Raw genomic sequence first — 24,707 nt, 5'->3', positions numbered from 1 at the left:
CAATGAAAACAGTGTAAATTATTTATCACAGCAAAAACCCAGTTCCGCAAAGGTCCGGTTATGTTAACGTTTCCCTCTAAACTTCTCACATGGTTTCATTTCAATAAATGTTTTTATTTCAACAAAAATGAAAGATTAGAGGAAAAAGTTCAAAAATTGAAAGCAGATTTGTGTATCAGAACTTTCTTTCTTTCCTCTCCCATTAAAGGTAAAGTCAGCGATTCTAATCCAGTACACTTTTTGTCAAATTCAGTGAATATCTCCTCACAGTCCGCCACGGAGCGAGCCACACAACACTGCTCTGGCCAATCAGCAGCAGAGGGCGTTGGTGCTCATGCCCAGGACAGGAGGAAGTCATGAGAGCAGCTGTCTGTGTGAGGACATGACAGTCTCCCGTTTCCATCACCGGTTGTGAGGAGGGCGGGTGAACTGGAGAGAGAGAGAGAGAGAGAGGCCACCTCCAATTCACATAGACAGTGTTTTCTCACAGAACAGATACACTTCCATTTACATCCATGTATGTATGTATCGAGTCTGTTTCTGTAGCGTTTAGTGAAGCGTAATCTGAGCAGGCAGCTGTTTAAATCACACAAATGTCTAACTGTATATGTGTTTTCAACCGTATCAATGTATAAATAAATACAAACACTGTCGATTTCTTCATGTAGAGCCGACATGCTGGGGGGGGGGGGGGGGTCTTTTTCCAGAATTACTGTCTCTACCTTTAATCATCTCACAACCCCTCAGAATTATGACTTTAATCTCAGAAATCTGACTTTAATCTCAGAAATCTGACTTTAAACTCGGAGCTCAAATACATTTTTCACATGTGGTCTTAATCCTTTTCCGTATTATTGGTATATTTACTTAAGTAAAGGATCTGAGTACTTCCTCCACCACTGAAGACAGAAACTTGAAAAACTGCAAAACCCTTCTTTAATTCTGTGTGAAGTTGAAAACTACTGTGAATTTCGAGGGATAGCTAATGGTCAGTTAGCCAATGTATTATTTCCACTATTGATGCATTATTTTATCCTATTTCAGAAAATGAATAAAAACAAAAACTACTGCTCCAAAATGAATAATCACAGTAGCTTTTACTTATTTTATAAGCTTCCTTATTCAGACATAAATGTGCTCCTTTTCTTTTTTTATTTCCACCGGTTGAAGACGTAGGTGTAATGTGGTTTCTGGTTATCATCTCGTCATGAGAGAAAGTTCTATGTGGAGCCACCATGATGCTAAAACCAGGAAGAGAGTGGTACTCATAAAGAGCTGCTCAGACTGTCATTCTCAGTCAACCTGCAGGGCATCGAGTAGCACCTGGCTGTGAACTGGAAAGAAGTGATTTCAGTTACTTAAATTTGAGTCTGTAATCACATTTTAACAGTTCATATCAAAGACAATGGCTGACTTTGACCTGCGTCAAGCTCTGGATTGGTAAGTTCAATCTATAATGTATATCTATAACGTTCTGTTTGTGTCTAAACCTACAGTGTTTGTAATGTGTCTCACTGGAAATATCAAGAACACAATCGAAAAACTTTCCAATTGGGATTTTAGATAATACTTCATGTGTTTATGAGAGCTCAGAGCATGAAATGTGTGTTAAAGTGACATATTTTAAAGCTGAGGTAAGTAACAAATAGTAAACTTGAAATCAAGAGTTCCCGAAAGCCATTTTTTGGCAGCCTTCCATCTCGAGTTCCTGCCTCTGAAAAGGGAAGTGCTCCAGTCTGTCTGACAATGATTTTTACCTCTCAATCACAGCATCCTGTACCTCTGTTTTGTGACTTGGCTAAAACATATGGTGAACAGGCTTAGAAATGTGCTTTTAGGTATTTATAATGGAACAAAAGCTGTGTAACTTTAGACTTTGTATGCTGCTCATCACACACGAAATTGATTAATTACAGGAGTATATCATTAATTAAATTAAAATGTATTTAAATGTGAGGGATGGTTCAACTTGTCCTCTCAAAGCTTTGCAACTGCCAGTTTTAAAATGATATATTTGACATTTATTTGTTTTGTATTTCAGTTCATCTAAATCAGATGAGACAGAAATCCACAAATCCTTCTGCTTTGAGATGACGGTAAGATTAATTTTTATTTACTTGAGGCCATGTGAACCGTATGTCCTTCTGGGCTTCTCATGTACATTATTGTGAAGGACCAGTGTGTAGGATTACTGGCATCTAGTGGTGAGGTTGCAGATTGCAACCAATTGAATACACCTCACCTCACCATCCACTTCCAAGCTTGTGGGAGAACCTACGGTGGTCGTGAAACTTGCGAAAAAGGCCCTTTCTATAGCCAGTGTCTTGTTTGTCCTTTCTGGGCTACTGTAGAAACATGGCAGTACAACATAGTGGGCCTGCTCCCTATGTAGATATAAAGGGCTCATTCTAAAGTAACGAAAACATGATTCTTATTTTCAGGGGATTATACACTAATGAAAACGTACTTATGAATGTTATATTCCATTTCTGCCAAGTCCGTTCTGCTATATGCCACTAAAATCTACACTCTGGTCCTTTAATTCTACTCTCATGTAAAAATCCACCTGGCTGTTGAGTCATTAATAAGGCCTTAACAGTCAGGGTAAGAAGGGTAATAATAATAATATGTTAATGAATTAATTTCCAGATGCTCTTTTCATAAAGATCAGGGGTCAATCGCCCCATTGGAGGAGCTTCCTGGTCAATTCAGAAGCTAAAAAGACAAACCAAGTGTCTAGAGAAACACCAACCACAATCTGGCAACCTAAAAGTTGTTGTTATTATTGGCTCAATAACTGTTTTGTGATTTATTAACCATTTTATAATCCATTACTGACAACTTATAAACCCGTTTGCCTTATTAAAAGGTGGGTTGGATGTGGTTTTCCAGTTTGAGAGACAATTTCTGGTCTGTGTATGTAAACAAAATTCAGATGACAGGAAACATGTGCAGCGGAGCATGACATGGTTTTCTGTTCTTTGCACTGTAGGATGGTAAGGATAAGACCTTCAGCCTTGTTGAGGGACTGAACCTGGTGATTTCCCACAACCCGAAGACCATGCAGTGTGTAGCTACCCTGGTGCTCGCCGTGAACAGGATGAAAAAGTCTCTGTCTCGCTGTTGTGAGCTCAGTGATAAGCAGCTCTGCAGTGAGATCATGGCAAGCGTGGTGGACGGTGAATAATGACAGAATGCGCAATTTCACATGATTATAAGCTCATTAAAGCTCCTAAGATGTTGCCACGAATTAACACTCTCTTCTCCCTTCGCCTTTCCATAGAAACAATTGTCAAGATGGAGGGGAACTTCACCACAGAAGTGAAACAACAAACAAACAAACATCTCTGCAGTGTGAAGCTGTATACTCTGTCTGACACCTCACAAAAACATCTCTGCCAGGTTGACGGACAGTCAAAGCTGCAGGCCATCACTCTGAAAGGAGGAAACCATGATAAGAAAGGTATGAACATCACAAGTCCAGTGGTGGAATTTAGCTGAGTACATTTACTCAAGTACTATACAATTTTATGCCAATTTATACTCATACTACACAACATTTCAGAGGGAAATATTCAACTATTTAACCCCAAGGCATATATCTGACAGCTGTAGTTACTTTTGAACTTGAGATTTCACATGAAAAACATATGATAAGCTTATAAAATACACATTTTTAAAGATTAAACCGGTGGTTCCCAACATTTTTGGCTCAGAAAAAGCAGCGTCTTGTTGGGGCCTCTTAGTCTCGCGATACCAGACAATCGGGAGATCTTTACCCACCGAAGTCTGGGGATTTCTAAATGCACGGTAGTTGCTTGAACAGCGGCAGGAACAGCCGCTAACAAACCTTTGCCCCCTTTGTGAACTGCGTGTCACCGTCCCAATATGAAGGGCCACCCTTAACACTTTGCTGATTTTGAAATTTTGCTAATAATACCCCTGTACTTAGTAGGATTTCAAATGCAGAACTTTTACTTGTAATGAAGTATTCTTAAGTTTACATTTTAGTAAAATTACTTTTACCAGCACTGCAGATTTAATTCATGCCATAATTATACATTTCTGTATCAGAACTTTGTTTTTACTTCTTTCCTCTCCCATTAATCATCTCACGACCCCTCAGGTTTATCTGGTGACCCTTTGAAGGGGCCCGACTCCTAGGTTGGGAACCACTGGACTAAACTACCTAAGAATTACCAATCTAAAAATGTTATATAGAACAATATATCAGTCAAAAGGGACATTTTTCTGTAGAACGAGTACTTTTACCTTTGATACTTTAGGTACATTTTGCTAATAATACTTATGTACTTTTACTTAAGAATGACTTTGAATGCAGAACTTTTACTTGTAATTGTGTACTTATGTTTGTTATATTAGTCACTAGCGTTGCAACTAATGATTATTTTCATTATTGAATAATCAACTTAATATTTTTTTCACTGTCAATAAAATGTCAGAAAATAGTGAAAAATACTCGTTATAATTTACTCAAGATGATGCCTTCAAATGTCTTATTTTCTCCGACCAACAGTCCAAACCCCAAAGATATTCAGTTTACCATCATTGAAGACAAAAAAACCTATAAAATTAGCACATTTGAGAAGCTGGAGCCAGTAAATGTTTGGTCTTTTTGCTTAAAAATGATTCAAATGATTATTTGATTATCAAAATATTTGCCGATTAGTTTTCTGTTGATCGACTTATCGATGAATCTCTCTTGTTTCTCTGTATTTTTTCTCACAACAGCTAATTTCAAGCTGGCACAGTACATCAATACCTCCCCCGGGTCTGACAGACGTCTGACTGTCCTCCTGTCAGTCATGACGAAGAAAGGCTTCCAGCACATTTCAAGCTCTCTGAAAGACGGCAAAGCTGTCTTGAATCTAGAGGTAAGCAGAAATATATAGTTGCACATAAAGGTGTCGTGATGAGAAAGTAACAGTTCAGAGGGAATTTTTGGGGTCAGTTGATGTGATTTAGGGAAATTTTTAGTCCTTTTTAACAGAAGTCCTTATTGCCAGCAGTGGAAAGTAATGAAGTACTTTATTTACCCAGTAACACTTAAGCATTCATAATTAGTATATAAACAGTTAATACATTGTTTACAACACACTAGAATGTAGTTGTTAGCAGATATAAGTGTTTATTAATGTATTTGTCAACAACTATAATTCCTCCTGTGGACTACCATATGTGGAGGCTGCTGTATAAACAGATAATGAATAACAATATAGTAAATCACAGTTGTAATAATATAAAATATGTTTTCATAGGAGAGGTTATAATTGTTAACACATACTGTATATTAATAAACAGTTAAAATTGTTCTTATATCTTATAACTACATTATACTATATATATACAATTATATACAATTTATTAACTGTTTATATACTGCTTATAAATGCTAAATAAGGGGGACTTAAAATAAAGTGTTACCCATTTACTCAGGTATTGTACAATTTTGAGGTACTTTAATTGAGTATTTCAATTTTATGCTATTTTTTACTTCTACTCCACCACATTTCAGAGGTAAATATTGTAATTTTTTTTTTTTTTACTATTTTTCAGCAATGGTTATTAGTTACTCTTCAAATTCAGATTTTACACTAAAAAACATGTGATCATCTTATAAAATATGATGCAGTGTTACACATCAAGCTAACCAAATGCTCACCATGAGCATATTTTTTTTATGATGACTGACATCTACTTTTTTTTTCTTTTATTGGCGGAAATGGTGTTCCATACAAAACATACATTTTCTCTTTATCTATATTTTGGCGGGAATGTCGTGATTTAAATATGAAGATCGGAGAAGACAGTCACATGGACCGTTTCCACTTCTACATGAAAACCACGGGAAGAGGTTTGACCACCTTTGAGTCGGTCGAATGCCGCGGCTGGTACATCAGCACTTCCTATGAGGATGAACGCCAGCCTGTGGAAATGTGTCAACAACACACTGCCCGGCGTAACTTCCAGTTCACCATGAATGAATTGTAGATATTTATGCTTCACCACTAGATGGTGCAATCGTCCGCATTGATCTCTACTTGGTGAGGTGGAAATATAATTGAGTGTATTCCACTAAAGATAGTTTTATTTTATATTGTTTTTAATCACTGAAAAATGCTGTGAAAACAAACAAAATTCATCTTCTCTGATGAAGAAAGTAACAGGATATTCCTCCTATTTCCATTGTCTATAAAGACAAATATGCACTTGCTCTGTTTTGTTCTAACAGGAAAATGAAGACTTGAGTGTGTAAAACATTGTGAGTTTAAAAGTGTAGCAGGCTAAATATGCCTGGTTCTGTGATTTGTGTTTGTTGTTTTTTATAAGTGAAGATTACTTTGCATTGTTATAGTAACTTAAACATTGTGGTAAACAACTCTGACCTGCAGATCTCATGTATGGGGTTCCATTTAAGTTAAAAGTACCATAAGCTTCTATAATTTATTTCTCAATGACCGTTATTGTTTGTACCTTGATTTGGTCAAAAAAAATCAGCTGTTATGCTTGATAATTTTCATTGTGTGTTGTTTTTCCTGTTGTTATGACATTTGCTTTGCTGATAAAATAAAATAAAATAATTATTTTAACCCTCTAACCGTGTTCTTGCTTTGATCAGTAGCTTTTAAAGCAGGCTTATGTGACTTGCTCAGCAGCACCCCTTGTGGTCAAAAGGGGCACTAATAAATTAATAGTAAATGCTAAAACACAGAGTAATATTAAAGGATGAGTTCACAACTTTTCAAGTGTGTCTTAAAACAACAGTCAGGTGTCCATATGAACAGTGAAAGAGGTTTTCCTTGCTGTGATCATTCCTCCTGTTCATACTGACTATTTAAAGATCCTTCAAATGTGCTTTTGGACGGTGTTTCCCTGTTGAGCTGCGGTGGAAGTATAGTGTGGTGGAAACTGCCTTCCCATGATCAAACGAATGTACCGGTGAATGTGCAACGATAACATTGATGTCAATAAGAGACAGTTCTCAGGGAAGTTAAAAAAGAAGGCTAATCAGTGGTGTAACATTTTTGGTTCTCTGTGTAAGATGATGTAAGGCTGCCAGGCCCATTTTTACTTTGAGAAATGTGGAAGATGCTGAGACAGTATTATTTCTAAGATAAACCAAAGGTCACTAATGAACTCAGCAATAATGACCAAATAGTTTTGAATATGATTAAACACGCAAACTAAACAAAATAAAAACAAAACAAAACAAAAAAGAAACACATACGAAAAAAAGGAACAAAAACATTGCATCTGCTCCCTCATGTCACCCAATCATGACTGAGACTCTTGTTAAAGTTACTTAAAGTTGTCTCATGCCACATCACTGAAATTGTAGGATATGTTTTGAAAAATATAAGTTACAACCATGATCCTTTCATCCTTGCAGGTGCAAACCGACACTGTCAAGCAACAGATCAATATCTCTGGTCCTACTGAACAAAATGAGCTATCACAATTAGTTTTAATCCTTTGTTGTAAGTAGTTATGGCAATCTGAGTGACATGTGTGCGCCTCAGAGTTTGGTTGTTTCCCATTCTTCTGAATGTAAAGAGTTCACTGAATAGTTATTATTTATTGGTTATTGTGCTTCAGCAAAGTATTTACATTATTAACTCTTGACCTCTATGAAGTCAGAAAGGTCAGTGGCAGGTTTGACTTGAGTAAAATTTAGTTTGAGTAAATGTTTGTTGCTGTCATGCTTCACCTGTGTTATTTATTGATTACGAGTCTGTTGAAAGCTCAGTGTTGCTGTCAGTTTCACTCTGAATTTCATTCTTCATATTTGTAATTCATCATGAATCAAGTATCAAGTATTTCCTTGATTTTCTAACAGTTCTGGTTATTCTGAATAAAAAAAAATGTGCAACATATCCACATTTGAAGCTATTAAGAGACGTTGAGAGGCACAAAAATGTGGATTTTGGCTGTGGACTGAGCATCTGCAATGTTGTGATGCTCTGATAAACTCACTGTGTGATATATTGATTTGATACAGACGTCTTCATGTTGAGTGCTGTGTGAGATACTGAGGCACAAGCAGTGGTGGAAGAATTATATCCTTAGTGTAGTTAAAGTATTGCAGTAAAAGTACGTAAGTATTATGAGCTTGATGTAGTTAAAGTATTGCAGTAAAAGTACATAAGTATTATGAGCCTGATGTAGTTAAAGTATTGCAGCAAAAGTACATAAGTATTATGAGCTTGATGTAGTTAAAGTATTGCAGTAAAAGTAGTGGTTTGGTCCCTCTGACTGATATATTATTATATATGACATCATTAGATTATTAATAGTGAAGCATCAGTGTTAGAGCAGCATGTTACTGTTGTAGCTGCTGGAGGTGGAGCTAGTTTACACTACTTTATATACAGTTAGCTAGTTTAGTCCACTGGTTCCCAACCTAGGGGTCGGGCCCCTCCAAAGGGTCAGCAGATAAATCTGAGGGGTGGTGAGATGATTCATGGGAGAGGAAAGAAGAAAAAACAAAGTTCTGATACACAAATCTGTTTTCAGTTTTTGGACTTTTTCTCTAATCTTTGATTTTTGCTGAAATATTGGATCATTTGAACATTTATTGAAATGAAAGCATGTGAGAAGTTTAGAGGGAAAAATCACTATTTGGTGGAGCTGTTAACAACTCATAGACATGTGAAATGTGACCCCGACTACACACTGCTTTTTGTAAGACGTCAAAAGACAAAAAGGTTGGAAACCACTGGTTTCATCTTTAACAATGTGTTGTATTTTAAAAGCTTGTTATATTATCCATTGTGTCAAATCTGCATCTGAAAAGTAACTAAAGCTGTTAAATAAATGTATCGGAGTAGAAATATAAAGTAGCATCAAATGGAAATACTCCAGTAAAATACAAGTACCTTAAAATTGTACTTAAGTACAGTACCTAAGTAAATCCACCACTGGACACAAGTAGGAGCATTTTGTGTGATAAAACAGTAAATTGAAAATTAAGCCAAAGCAATTATAAAATACTGTAATAAATGTCATCACATAACTGGGAACACTGTTTTCTGTTACTATAATATAATTTATTGATAATGAATTCTTGTGACACAGAAACATACAGCTCATATACCAGAAGATACACACACACACATACAGCGCCCCACCAAATTAAACATCAATCTGTTCCTCCAACTTCACAATAGCGGACTTAAGGAGTCGCAGCCAATCAGAGACAGTTCAGAGAGAGTTGACCTCTCATTGGTACAGCCTGCGCGGGTTTGCATGGTGATAGTTTGGGCTGTTTCTTGACTGACTGCAGACCAATCAGAGATGCTGAGCTCTGCTCTACATCGTGGAGGCGGAAAGCAGATTATGGAGTGATGTGCATTTGACTTTAAAGAGGCAAAATAAGTGCAGGCAAGTTGAAGAGGTCAAGAGCTCGCCGCAGTGTTTCATCTTTCATTCTCACATCCTTGACAAAACACACACATCTATATTGTATATATATATATATATATATATATCTCTTTGAGGACTTATTTCAACCTGTTTTGAGGGAATTTGTTCAGTCTCCTGCTGAAGATTTGCTCTTAGCAACATTTTCCTTCGAATGATTTATAGACACGTGCAGCACAAACATCTTTATAATCCCGTTTTCCAATATTTGTGATTGGCCAAGACGTAAAAATCAGATGTCAGTATGTGTGAGAAAAAGACAGAGCGGTTGTGTTGATGTGTGTGTGTGTGCATGCATATATTACATGCATCGCCTCATATCTAATGTTGACACTAGAAAACTTATTGATATGCACAGTGTAAGAAATTTAAACATCCCTAACCCAGAAACCAGCTCATCAATCTGCACACACGCTCACATGTGCAGGAGTGTATGACCAGCATGTGGGCCTATGATGAGTGTGTGTGTGTGTGTGTGTGTGTGTGTGTGTGTGTGTGTGTGTGTGTGTGTCTCCCTCTGCCATGCACATTCCGGGCACATGGCAACAGAAGCTAAATATAGCCCCGGCAGCCCGGCTTCACAGCGGGATCATGCTTCCTCTCGCTAACGTAGGATCCCTCCCTGCCTCTGTCCCTCTTGCTCTGCTTCCTACAAACATGGCCTCCTCTCATGCACCTCCCTCCCTCCCTCCCTCCCTCCTGCTATGCTTTCTCTTTACTCAGCCCCCTCCCCTCCTCTTCTTTGTCATCCCCCCACCCTCCATCATTTTCCTTCTCTCCAGATATTCTTGCACCTCTTCCTCTCTGGATTCCAGCTGCAGCTCCTCTGCTGTGTGCATAATCTTTGCAACCTGATAAAAAAAAACAAAACGGGGTTTGCTAAGTTAATTTTTTCCAGCTATAAATAAACAACCACATAACTCACCTTCAACCCAAACACACAGTTACTACAAGTACTTCAGTGCATGTTGAGATATTTTCCATTTCATGCTATTTCATACTTAAATATTATTACTTTTTACTCCATAAGATTTGCTCGGTGTTAAAAGAAGAAGTATTCAGAGTCTTTACTATATAAGATAGCAGTAGTAGATAGTATAGTAAGAAAGTACAGATACAGCAATGTAAAAATAGTCCTACTTAATCTTACTTAATCTCTTCCACTCCAAATCTATTTTGGAACAAAAACAAAATGACATATCCAAATTCAAATAGCTGTAGCTCCTGAGCCACAGTGACTACATGCATAAACGTCCTATAGTTTCTTGAGAAAGTGTCAGAAATACAATAAAAATGTTGTCCACCTAAAATAAAAAATGTTTTTTTTTAGTATAAATAACAGCCTGTGGCTTTGTCTGTAAAGGTGGAGGACAGTATGAGGCTGTAAACTAAACACCAGTGAATATCTGCCTCAAACTTGAAGAAGAATGCACACAGTTTAATAATGTTTTTTTCATGAAAAGGTTCAAGCGGATTTACAAAAAAGATATTTGGAGACTCCGTGTTTTGGTAAACACAAAGTCTTCCTGGCATGTGACATAGCAAAGCAGGAAGAGAAGGGAGAGAGGGCCAACTAGTGGACGCTGGAGTCCTACAGGAGTTAATGAGGTTAAGCAAAAGACAGTATTGTCTGCAAAATGTAGTTAAAGTATTGCAGTAAAAGTAGTGGTTTGGTCCCTCTGACTGATATATTATTATATATGACATCATTAGATTATTAATAGTGAAGCATCAGTTTAGCTAGTTTAGTCTAGTGGTTCCCAACCTAGGGGGCAGGCCCCTCCAAAGGGTCAGCAGATAAATCTGAGGGGTCGTGAGGTGATTAATGGGAGAGGAAAGAAGAAAGAACAAAGTTGTGATACACAAATCTGTTTTCAGTTTTTGGACTTTAAACCATCCAATCTTTGTTTTTGTTATGAAATATTGGATGATTTTACCTCCTTGGGTATCAAACAGTTATTTAGATGAAACCATGTGAGAGTTAGTGAAGTACAAGTACCTCAAAATTGCTCTTAAAGCTGCAGTAGGCAATATTATTTCATTATAATTATGGTTGAAATAACTCATTGCATGTCATTAACAATATTTAATTGAAGGGTTAATTAAAAACAAGTATATCTGTGAGCTCCCTCCCCTTTGTATTTAGTATTTTAAAAATCTGGACCTGGTCTGCATCAAACAACCAATCAGGGTTAGCCAGCACATAACTAGCCAATCACAGCAACAGGGGCTTGTTAGTGTATCCGGGACTCCACCATGGAGTGGCGTTTTTTCTCCTTCTCCGTCTGCCGGAGCTCCTCCTCCAGGTCCAGCAGCGCTACCTGCTGCAGGTTCTCCATGACGGCCTCAAGCTTTACACCGCCGCTGCCGGGCCGGTGGGACTGTGTGCCGGGGAACGGGCGGTGGGAGGAGGCGGAGGGAGGCTGCAGGGGACGGCTGCTGGCGGAGTGATACGAGGCAGCAGAGAAAGAGTATGTTCAACTTGCATACTGCAGCTTTAAGTTCAGTACTTGAGTAATAGTTACTTTCCTCTACTGGATTTTTAATACTCTACAAAACATAGAAAAACAGTCTATGACCTAAACCCTTATTTTCTCAAAAACTCCACACATTTTGTAAGAATATTCCAGCCTGTTTTCAGTGTAAATTGAGATGTTTCAAGTATTTTCTGTAATCAGATTTCCTTTTTCATAATTACAGTTATTAAGTTACACTTTCTTGTTACAAGATACAGAATTAAAAACAGGTTGAAATACTTCTTATGCACTAAGATTCTTTCACAAAATAAGATTTTTGGGACGCAATTATAGCCAGAATTGTCTTTATATTCTTTATATACAGATTGTGGCTTTTGCACTGTTGCAACAGCAGAATGCTACTTACACATGAATACATCAGTGATAATAATAATACATTAATATCATTTTATATATAACACAATTAAATGGGCCATTCTTCAGTACTGGTGACACTTGCTTTTATCCCCCTATTTAGCATTTATAAGCAGCCTATAAACACTTAATAAATGGTTTATAGCACATTATAATGTAGTTGTGAGTGTTTATTAATGTCTTTGTTACAACTATAACTCCTCATATGCAGCATCCATAACAGTTAATGAATATTTGATAACACAGAATAACAAAGTTTTAATCTTATATAATAATTTGTCATCTGTAGTTTTAAACACACCAATAAATAGTTTTAGTATATGTATATACAGTATAATACAGTATATGCATATTTATATATATATATATATGCTTATAATTATTATTCATTATAAACAATTTTAAACTCTAACCCTGATTTACAAAAGATTAAAAATGATTTGCACATTTACATAATCACACAGTAAATAATAATAATAATAAACTATAAAATGTATTAAGAGGATATATTTGATGTGTGAATGTTCTTATATCTGTTTATAATTACATTATAGTGTGTAATAAACCATTTATTAATTGTTTATGTACTGCTTATAAATGCTCAACAGCTGCAATATAATATTACTGATACTGTGAGTAAATTCTACTGAAAATACATTTTTACTTTTGCTTTAATAAAAATTTTTGAGTATTTTTACATTGTTGTCTTATTACTTGTACTAAATGATCTGTATTCTTCTTCTAGCGCTGTGTGAGGGCATGACTCACACATTTATACAAGTCAATGGGGTTGGCTCTGAGTGATCCTAGCGTGATAGTAAAGGACTGCTGGGAGCATGTGGTATAATCCTGGCTTGATTTGGCTCAGCGCCTAGTGAGGTATTACATTGCTCACAGGCTGCATTAGTCCCACTGTTCACATGTGCATGCTTGCACACATTACTGCTGTGCTGCCCGGGAGGTGACGGTGGGATGAAAGTGGTGATGGGAGGTCATCGGGGACACGGAGCCCTCCAGCATGAAGATGAACATATTTACAGCGTAGGAACAAGCATGAGGACTCTTGCAAAGTGATAATGCATGTGTTGAGGATTTCTGATCATGTGAATAAAGGAAATGTTGATGCTAATTATGGAAATCTCAAAGGGGAACACATCATGCTCATTTCCAGGTCTATATTTATATTCTGCGGCTCTACTGGAATATCTTTGCATGATTTACAGTGAAAAACTCCGTATTTATCTTATAATGGACCTTTATACAGCCCCTCGGTTCAGCCTCTGTCTCAAACAGGTCGTTTTAGCTCCTGTCTCTTGGCTACGTAAACAAACTGTAGCAGTAGGATTCTTTTTCTAGTTCTTTACTCGAAATAGAAACATCTAAAATACATCCATACATATCCAAGCCCAAATCAGATCCAAAATATGAGAGTGGAAAATGTGAAGCAACCTTAGCAACAAAGACTACAGAACAGTTAGCCATTTATGGGCATGTGTGAACAAGCTACTTGATACTTTTACTCCACTACATTTCAGGGAGAAATATCACACTACATTTATCTGACAGCTAAGTTACTTTGCTGATTAAGAGTGTACTTAAAAAAACAAAACAGATATGATAAGCTTACAAAATACAACCACTGGTTTCCAAACTTTTTGTCTTGTGACGTCTTACAAAAAAAAAACAGTGTCTAGTTGTGTCTCTTTGTCACAGATAAGTAAGTAAGTAAAACTTTATTTATATAGCACCTTTTTCAAGACAGGTTACAAAGTGCTTTATGTCAACATCAGCACAGAAAAACATTAAAAAAAAATCAAAAATACATATAGACATAATGCACATACGAACACAGAAAGCAGCAACCAGTCACCACCCAGAAAACACACGCAAAGTAATTGAATGTTATAGGAAGGCTGTCTAAAAAAGTCGGTTTTTAAATGCTGTTTAAAACTGTCAACAGACTCAGCTGATCTAATAGGAGAGAGGAGATTGTTCCAGACTCTGGGTGCCAGTGCAGCAAAAGCACAGTTTCCTTTGGTTTTTAGTTTGGCATGCAGTATGGCCAACAGGTTTTGGTCGGATGACCGAAGTGACCGCTCGGTAGTGTAAAGGCTTAGTAGCTCGGAAATGTAGGCAGGAACCTCACTGGCAGCCAATACAGTGAGGCTAAAATAGGAGTGATGTGAGATCTATGGCCAGTCCTAGTTAATAGTCTACCTACCTAGACGTCTGTCAGTTATTCACACTTCCACCAAAGAGAGATTTACCCTCCAAACGTCTCACATGGTTTCACTTAAATAACTGTTTGTTATCCAATATGTCACAAAAAACAAAGATTAGAATAAAGTTCAAAAAATGAACACTTCAAGTCCCCCTATTTAGCATTTATAAGCATTATATAAGCATTTAATAGATGGTATACCACAGTATAATGTAGTTGTATGCAGATATAAGGACATTTTTAGGTATTTATGAATGTACAGTGTATCTCAACAAATAAAACTTATGCTACGAAGTCATATTTTATATTATTACAACTGTGTTTTACTATTTTGTCATTAATTATGTTTATCCAGCAACAAACACTTAATGTGTGTCCACAGGAGGAGTTATAGTTGTTAACAAATACACTAATAAACACTTATATTTGCTTATAACTATGTTATAATGTGTTATAAAGTATTTATTAACTGTTTATGTACTGATTTAAACTGCTAAATAGGGGGATGTAAAATAAGATGATAATACTTTTACTTAAGTAGGATTTTAAATGCAGGCATTTTACTTGTGATTTGGTGTTTTGATGTAACACTGTGTTCTGTTTGCAAAACTACCAGAGTCTGTTTGAACCAGTAAAGTTTTGGCAGATACACACAAATGAATGCTAATGTGTGAATGTATAAAGATGGATTTGAATAATTTGTGCATTGAAGTGTGCACAAAATCTGCGGTTGTGTAACACATTTTGCAAATGTGAAAAAGTAGGGTACCAACAACCCTCCCCCACCGACCACACAAAAGATTTAAAGGAGCGCCCCACTGATTGATGTCTTCTGCGGCGCTGATGTCATCAGGGAGGCTTTGTACAGTCTGTGACATTGATACTGAAATATTACAGCACTATTTTTTACTCATGAACTTCAGAGTCGGGTGCTACAAGCAGCTCCTTTTATATTTGGCTACACGCAGTCATTTGATCCATTATTCATATAAAATATTGATTAGTTCACCTTTAAGTAGAATAAAGAATAAATAATGTTTGCTGCTTCCATTTGACCCTCAGCCATGCAGCCAGGAGTCATAGACGAATATTTGCATTGAAAACCACAAACATAAAATAAAGACCTGAACAACTGTTGTTGTGTTATATCTATATGTTTTAGACAGACTAATATTCATGCAAATATTTGTGAAAACCTCAAATGGAGGGGTAAAACATTTCCTAGCCAGGTTTACATCCAAATATAGTGCAAATTTGAACTGAACCTCCAAAATATTTGCCAAAGAAAAATCCAATTATTGCTTGTTTCTATCCGCTAAAGTTGTATGAATATTAGGAAATAAACTGTTGGTGGCGCTAATTCTCCAGTTGGTGCCGTTAAACCATTGAAATAGAAGAGGACACAACATGATAGCCCAAGTAGGTCTATCTGCGGACTTGCAGTATCTACACAACATGCCCACTTTACTACATGACATACCCATTTGGTTAGGTTAAGGCATGAGCAGTGAGATGGTTAGGACTAGGCTTAAAGTTAGGGTTAGGATTAGGGTTAGGGGTTAGGGTTAGGGGTTAGGATTAGAGTTAGAGTTAGGGTTGGGGTTAGGGTTAGGGTTGGGGTTAGGGGTTGGGGTCAGGGTTAGGGTTAGGATTAGGGGTTAGGATTAGGGTTAAGGTTAGGATTAGGGTTAGGGGTTAGGGTTAGGATTAGGGTTAGGGTTAGGGTTAGAGTTAGGGTTGGGGTTAGGGTTAGGGTGGTTAGGGTTAGGATTAGGGTTAGGGGTTAGGGTTAGGGGCGCTAATTCTCCAGTTGGTGCCGTTAAACCATTGAAATAGAAGAGGACACAACATGATAGCCCAAGTAGGTCTATCTGCGGACTTGCAGTATCTACACAACATGCCCACTTTACTACATGACATACCCATTTGGTTAGGTTAAGGCATGAGCAGTGAGATGGTTAGGACTAGGCTTAAAGTTAGGGTTAGGATTAGGGTTAGGGGTTAGGGTTAGGATTAGGGGTTAGGATTAGAGTTAGAGTTAGGGTTGGGGTTAGGGTTAGGGGTTGGGGTCAGGGTTAGGGTTAGGATTAGGGGTTAGGATTAGGGTTAAGGTTAGGATTAGGGTTAGGGGTTAGGGTTAGGATTAGGGTTAGGGGGTCAGGGTTAGGGTTAAGATTAGGGTTAGAGTTAGGGTTGGGATTAGGGTTAGGGTTGGGGTTAGGGTTAGGATTAGGGTTAGGGGGGTCAGGGTTAGGATTAGGGTTAGAGTTAGGGTTGGGGGGATGAGGGTTAGGGTTAGGATTAGGGGTTAGGATTAGGGTTAGGGGGTCAGGGTTAGGGTTAGGATTAGGGTTAGAGTTAGGGTTGGGGTTAGGGTTAGGATTAGGGGTTAGGATTAGGGTTAGGGTGGTTAGGGTTAGGATTAGGGTTAGGGGGGTCAGGGTTAGGGTTAGGGTTAGAGGGGTCAGGGTTAGATTTGGATTAAAACGCAGCACTCTTAATGAGTGCTACGAAGTGCACAGGCACACAGGGATCAGTTGATTAAAAACCTTTAAATATACCATAATAAAATCCAGTTTAGGTTTACTAAAAATCCATAAAATTAATTTAGATACTTACTTTGGAGGGACAGAAGAGAGATTGTTTATAAAACTACTGGCTTTCCATAATTTATCTTCTTATCTTATCTTTATTCAGCACATTTAAATGAGCAATGTTAAAATAGCAGTTTAATATATCAAAATAAGTGCTAAAATTATTTAAAACACACAAGACTACAGATAGACCCTTCTCAGAGACCCTGGGATGGGGGGAAGATGGAGGTGGATGAGTTTGAAAGAAGCAGCGGAGAGGAAATCAGGGAGGAAAAAGAAGAAAAGAGAAGATATTTCAAGTTACAGCAATGACGGTGAGAACGAAAGAGAAATCCACTTTGCTGTCGAACAAACATGAAGTTGAGAGAAAAAACTTGGCGACGTCCACTCAGTTGATGTTAAAAGAAGTGGATTGATCATTGTTGGTATGTGTATCACAGACACAACCAAAGAAGGTGTTGGAAATATCTGAGTTAGATGGTTACCGAGTGTCATGTTTCCCACTTCATAGAAAAGTTCCAGTGAAGGGTGTTGTTGATGGAGTACCGCATGTGGTCGATGCAAGCAGATTTTAAAGAATATAACACAGTTGTTGACAGACATAGAATGATCAGTATGAGTGGCAGAGAAAGGTGTGAAACAAGATCTGTCATGTTGCATGTATTTCTTAGATCATATCACTTACCCAGTAAAAAAAACCCTTTCAGTGCAGATGTTGTTGGAAATTTGGACACGGCTCGCTCGTGTGTAGACGTGATTTGGGGATACGTGGTAAATGTGAAGATGAGAAGTGCAGCAGCAGAAACTGTGAAAAAGAACCCAAGTGTAATCACAGTGGGGGGGGGGGGGGGGTGTCATGAAGCATGGAAAGCAGACTGTCCAGAGAGAAAGAAAGAGAGATGGAAGTCATGAGGATCAGGTCCAAGAGAAGGCTGAGCCATTAGGAAGCAGCCAGGAATGAAAAGATTCAAGAAGTAAAGGAGAACAAATCAGGTAGGAAGCATGATGAATATTGTTTTTGTAAGGACGAGATTAAGTTCTTAGCATTTCTGGCCACGGTGATTAACTTTGCCACTGAGGCAGAAAGGAAATCTGAGAGAATAGAGATAGTTGTTGATGCAGCGAGGAAGGTTTTGGATATCGTGGAAATTACTGCAGAGGAAGTGCAGCAGCTGTTGAGAGGCTTTCAGGCCTTCTCAGAGCCTAGACTGATAAGTTATATGAGAGAACAGGGTGAGGGGTGGGGAAGAAATTTTATATAGTACAGATAGGAGAATTGAGTCTTATTTTCAATTCAGTGGAAGGTGGTAATGCAACATTCTGGATGCAAACCACCTCTAAAAATCAACGAATAATAATAAGAAGAAGATACAACGAGGTGATGTCATTAAAAGAGCTGCAGTCAAAGCTCAAACGATGGAAAACAATGTGGAAAACGTGATGGAAATATGACATTTCTGTTTGTTTTTTATGTATTAATTTGAGGAACGTTACAGTCTCCTCATTGCTCCACACAGATCTGATGTCATGATTTGTTTCATTTACACTTTGTCACATTTTGCTTTTATCGATACACCAACTTTTTCTGCCTCAGCCAAGCATAAAAATCTTTTTTGCAATATTTTGATTTTTTTTTTTTTTTAATTTTCAGGGTTTTTTATGCATGAATTGAAAATGCAAATGAAAACCGGTGTGATGGAAAGATGCATCTCCTACTCATTAAGTTAATTTCTTTCCACCTGTTGGATGCAATTTTTTTTTTAAAATTTGGGCATAAATAAACAGTGGAAATGCCAGAAATATCCCCAAGAAAGTGTTTCCTCTTCTCTGAGAGGTAAAAGTATTTGTGTGGATAAAAAAAACAAATGCAGACTTAGTGTTTAAATGATGACTTACATGAATCATGTGACTTAAACATCACTGAAGAGCTGAAAACATCAGATCTGTGTGGAGTGATGAGGCGGAGACTGTAAACTTCCTCCAATGAATACATGAAACAAACAGAAATGTCATATTTCCATCACGTTCTCCACATGGTTTTCTATCATTTGTGCTTTGACTGATGCTCCTCTAATGACGTCATCTTCTGTAATGATTTAATGACTGGAGAATTAGCACCACCAGCTGTTTATCTCCTAATAATAATAATATAAACTTTATTTATATAGCACTTTTCTAAACAAAGTTGCAAATTGCTTAACTGAGAGAGGGAAAAAAAATCATTAAAAAACAGCAAACAAAAGAAAAACAAACAGATTGTAAAACAGAGGGAAATAAAATAAAGTTACACAAAAATATCAACTGTCAGAAGTGGAGTAAGAAAACACAGAAACATACCAAACATTTATAAAAAGCTTTCTGATAAAAGAATGTTTTAAGAAGCGATTTAAAAGACACTAAAGATGAGCAGACACAGTTTTGGGGTTCGGTCACCTTTGGTCACCAGCCAAGACCTGAATAACCACCAGAGTCCCATCCATCCATATAAGTGAACGCCCAAGCACATGGGGAGGTCAATAAGTCCTTGATGTAATTTGGAGCAAGGCCATTTAATGCTTTAAAAGTGATAAGTTGAACGTTAAAATCGATGCAGAATGTAACAGGCAGCCGGTATAAGTTGGCAAGTACTGGAGTTATATGTTCATATCTCATAGTGCCAGTTAAAATCCGGGCAGCGGCGTTCTGTACCAGTTGGAGTCTGTGAAGGGAGCTCTGACTGATGATAGCATAAAGTTCACTGCAGTAGTCGAGGCGAGACAAAATAAATGCATGTATGACCTTATGTAAATCAGAAGGAGACAGAAATTATTTGTTGAAAAAGGCATAACTGGGCGATGACCTCAGATTTATCATGGTTGGATTTTAAAAAGTTTTTGGGACAGCCAAGAGCCAATTGCGTTCCAATTTTATGCGCTGTCGATTCAAAAATAAGAGTGTGATCATTTAAGTCAGGGGAGGGTGTTTGACCTCAGCTTTCTGATTTTCAGTTGAGCAATGTGGTCAAGAATGGAAAGACAGTGACTGTTAAATAGGTTAATAGTTCATCTGGATTGTTTGGAGATGTTGTAATGGGAAAAGACCAATTGGAAAAAGCATCACTGAATTTGGCCGCAGAGTCAGCAGTAAAAATGCGAGACCGTGCGATGGGGTGGGGTTTTAAGACAGGATAGGGTAAAGCTTTGTGGTCAGATACAAAGACGTCCACTAACTCTGACTTCTCTGGGCAGAAATTAGAAGAAAGTACCAACTCGAAGTGTATGAGCTTTGGAATATGCAGCTCCTTTAACCGACTGAAAGCAGCTGCATGATTCAACTAGATCTAAGAATCACCCAAAATAAGCACTCTGTCATACTTGGATGAAGCAATAGACAAGAGTTCAGAAAATTTTGTGATAAAATTATTGTACTTTGGGGGTCTATAAACTAAAACATACAATAACCTGAAATGGACCTGAAACGAGAAAGCTTAGGACTTCAAATGACGTAAAATTGCCAAATGAAATAAGAGGGAACTTGAAGTACTTCTTGAAGTACTTCTTATTAAAAAAACAGCAAACAAACCAAAAAAAGGGAAAGTCCAGGCTTTTGGAGACAATCAAATTAATCATTAATTATGAATGATTTGTTACAATATGAGCTTGCATTCAGAAGGCCTTTTTTTGGTGTGTTTCTCAGATCTGCAGCTATTAGCTCTTCAGGAAGATAACAGTAGTGGATAGATAGAAGTAGTGTATAGAGACAAGCATTAATTTGCATTTTCTTTTTCATTTTCTTGGAAATTCTGTTCAAATTTGCACTACATTTGGATGGAAACTTGGCTACAGAGACCACATCTGTTAATATTTTGCTACTAAACCTTTATTTATTTATCTCTTCTCGTGTCATTTTAGTTGTAGCAGCAGCTCCTGCGGAGGATTTGTTCTCCTCAGCTGCAGCAGTCTGCTCTCATTAAGGAGCAGGAGGAGGACGGTCTCTCATCTCTGTGCTGCAGAAATGAAGTTGTCTTGTAATGTGCGACATTACATGCAGTGATTCTACTTAAATATGCACAGAGGGCCTCATTAATGGAAGTGCTATTTCAGTTCCTCTTAGAGCACGCATGGCTGTACTGTTATTTCCACGGACATGGCACGAATTCTTCTTACACTCAAAACTGAACTTCCTGACACGCGACTTGATCTCATCCATCCAATTTTGTTTTATTAAATCTTTTATATTTTAAGTGACTATAATTTTTGTATCTGCCTGTGTATTTCATTTCAACATGAGCAGACAGAACCTGGTTTAATCATGTTGTTTCAAATGCTTAATGTCAAGATGTTTTCAGGAGAGACTCTCAGCTTGTAATCAAGAAAAAACACATCTACACTCAACAAAGAGATTAATGAAAATATGGCATCATATTATGTTCCACCAAGAACATAAATAATCTGTTTAAGTGTCTATTTGGTCCAGCCTATGTGGAGAAAAAACAGATCTACGTAGCAGTAGTGATGATGGGACACGTGATCCTTCAAACTCTCACACAAAAATGTCTGAACCAAGAATATGAAATAAAACATTTTTCGTAAATTTTGATTTACACATATGTGTGTGGAGACTTTCTGAGTTATGCAGTATTATATTGTTTATCATGTACAATGCTTAAATGTTTCCTTTTATGTAGCTTACAACCAGTGTGTGTACCTTTTAACACATCACAGTAATGTCTTTACGTTTTTCACTAAATTACATTACAGTTACTGTAATATTGCAGTAACCGACAGTTTGGGAGTCAACTTGTTTGCTGTCTTAGCGGTAGTTTGATGGATTTGATGGTTGATATCAGTTAGGGATGCCTCTAACGATTATTTTCATTAAACATTCATTAATCTCTCAATTAGTTTGTCAATTAGTCGTTTGTTCACAAACCAAAGATACTCAGTTTACTTTCAGATAAGACTAAAGAAACCAGAAAATATTCACATTTAGAAGCTGACACTAGAGAAATTTAGCAATTTTTCTTAAAAAATTACAAAAAATAATAAATTGATTCTCAAAATAGTTGCTGATATATTTTCTGTCCATCAACTACTCGATTAATTGACTAATAATTGAAATATCAGTTTGACCTCTGTGCTTTCAGTGGTCAGACTGGTCCGCTATGTGCTAGCTTAGTGCAGGGGGCTGGAAGTGAGACGACGCCGTTAGCCGCAACTCCAGGTAACTCCAAACTAATGTTATTTACATGTTGTGTCTACTTAGCTGGCTTGCTAACGTTATCCGCTGGTAAGGCTACATTCAGGAATCAGCTGGTTTAGTTCAGAGTTGGAGGCTGTGAGAGCAATCCAGCTTCATATAGTCACTACGGCTATCATCAAGTTAGCTGTTGATGGTCAGTTCCCCTTGACCACCATGGGACCTTATTTCAGAACAAATATGTAGCCTATGGTAGTCAATGGCGAGAGACAAATCTGAATTTGAATAATGCAATGAATTACACATATGATGTTTGTCAATTTAACAGATCATTTTGCAAGTCAAGAGGGTCGCAGTTTGTCGTAAGTTGAGTTTTAACTTGCTTTTCTCGGCTTGAGGGAAGTTTTACAAATGTAAAACCTCAATGGATCAAAAATTCATAATACAAAGAGCCATATTTGATCTTGTTTGCAGTTCCGAATGTCCTGTCAACAGTTTTACAGACGTCTCTTTTACAATGGTGGTCTATGGTGAAAATGCTTTTTTGGCCACAGGGGGATTTTTCGCTGCAATATCGTGAGTGACCACTGGACAAACTTGGCTGCAAGGCTGAGCGGGGGCGCCGTATCCAGCTCTTATAATACATCCTTTGTGAAAATACGTAATTGTGTAGAAAGAATACATACCCAAAAGTCACGGAAGTGAGGTCACAACTTTTTCTCTCCTCAAGCTAACGAGAGCCGCTGAAGCTAACGTTAACGTGATGCCTGTGTGTTTCGTACTGGGATGTAGTCACACGAGCAACGGGTCTTGCTTGTTTTCACCTCTGTTAATACTTTTTCCCTCATAGTGAAACATGTTGGTGTTGGTGATGTACATTGTGCGAGATGAGTTTAAAACAGGGAACTTTTTGTGGTGATAAATAAATATATCAATATATCAATAAATTGACAACATAAGTGTAGTTAATTGCACAATTCAAACAGAGTTGTCTCTCGCCGTTCACTACCGTACAAATTTTTTTCCGAAAAAAATGGGGGACAGCAGAATGGGAGGGACTTCGCCTCTCTAAACCTCCAAACTGTCAACTGGCTGTTTGTGAAACCACAACGTCACCTTTTCTTCTTCTACACACGTAAAACACAGAAGATGGAACATGTGGGTGTGGAGGCTTTCAAGGTGTTTAAAGTAACGAGTAATGTGACTACTTACTTTTGCTGTTGAGTAATACGTTTTTAAATGAGTAATTCCATTTTTCAAGTAACTTTCCCAACACTGCATACATCCGTGTTTTTGATCAATTTGAGATATTTTTGTATTTGCCTTTGTACTCCTTCTCTCTGATTAATGTACCTCTGATTGCATTTTTGTTGTATTCTACTTGAATTGTTAATTGTTTAAAGATGTTTGCAACTCTGGGAGGATTGGAGGCTCATCACAGATCCAGTCAGCCTAGCAGTATATGTTAAGGTGTGGTCACCATTTTTTTTAAAACTTGATGAAGGTCCAACTGGGATTGAAATATTGTCTCTTTAAAGGAATGTGTGGTTTGGAGTCAGTGTGTAGGAGTTTTCCAAAAGCCTTGTTTCGTGTGATCTAGGTTCCTTTCATGGTCAGAAAAATAACCAATAGAAAAAGCTGTTGGCAGTCAAATTGAGTCCTCGGCTTAAGTCTTGAGCAACAATCACAACAGGTTTATTGATCCATGTGATTCACACAGTTCTCCAAACATGCAACAGAACCTCCTGCAGAGAATTCGAGCCTCTATCGTTCTATCTGACTACAGTCACCGCCCTGCATTATGTTCATCAAAGACACTGACTGTGTGACTAATTAATGAGCTTTGATGAATACAGAGTGAAAATCTTCACTTCCACTGATCCCTGATGGAGATTTAATTAAAACGCACATTCGATTGGTCTCCTAATGCCTGTAAAACGTGGTCTTAAAGGATCAGACTGGCAATCTTTGTTATTGTCAATAAATCTCATGAAAAGACCAAAACCAACAATGTGTTACTTCATCTCACAATATACTCTCTCACTTCCCTTCACTGGCCCATTAGTTCCTCTTGATGACATAAATATTTAAAAACAGCTCACAAATATAGAGTTTCATTTTTAAAAAGGGCCCAGTAATTTCCTTAAACAGTTGGTGGCTGCGGTTTTCAGCAAACGTTACTCAATCAGGAGGAAACGGGGACTATTTTCAGCGTTCGATTGGGACTCTGGTAAGTATTTCCGGCACAGAGGAATAAGATATATCAGGCTTTGGATACACACACAATACTTGTTAGTAGATCAGTTCATTGTTGTTTTTTGTCCCTTTGTGGAATTTGTTCACAAAAAGAAAAATATAGAAAAATCAACCAAGTTTTTGTTT

General features: G+C 37.5%; 1 protein-coding gene across 1 annotated transcript; it reads left to right on the top strand.

Annotated features, from left to right (window-relative positions):
- The first annotated feature begins 713 nt into the window (after positions 1-713).
- Positions 714-6,557, top strand: il1b (interleukin 1, beta). The gene is made up of 6 exons (XM_044334527.1): positions 714-1,440; positions 2,042-2,096; positions 2,993-3,179; positions 3,284-3,463; positions 4,753-4,912; positions 5,787-6,557. The coding sequence occupies exons 1-6, from the start codon at positions 1,406-1,408 to the stop codon at positions 6,010-6,012; spliced, it is 843 nt and encodes a 280-aa protein (XP_044190462.1). The 5' UTR covers positions 714-1,405; the 3' UTR covers positions 6,013-6,557.
- Positions 6,558-24,707: the final 18,150 nt, after the last annotated feature.

Source organism: Thunnus albacares, chromosome 18, assembly GCF_914725855.1.
Source record: "Thunnus albacares chromosome 18, fThuAlb1.1, whole genome shotgun sequence".
In the NCBI taxonomy this organism is placed as follows: Eukaryota; Metazoa; Chordata; class Actinopteri; order Scombriformes; family Scombridae; genus Thunnus; species Thunnus albacares.
This window is presented reverse-complemented; position numbering and strand designations above follow the sequence as displayed.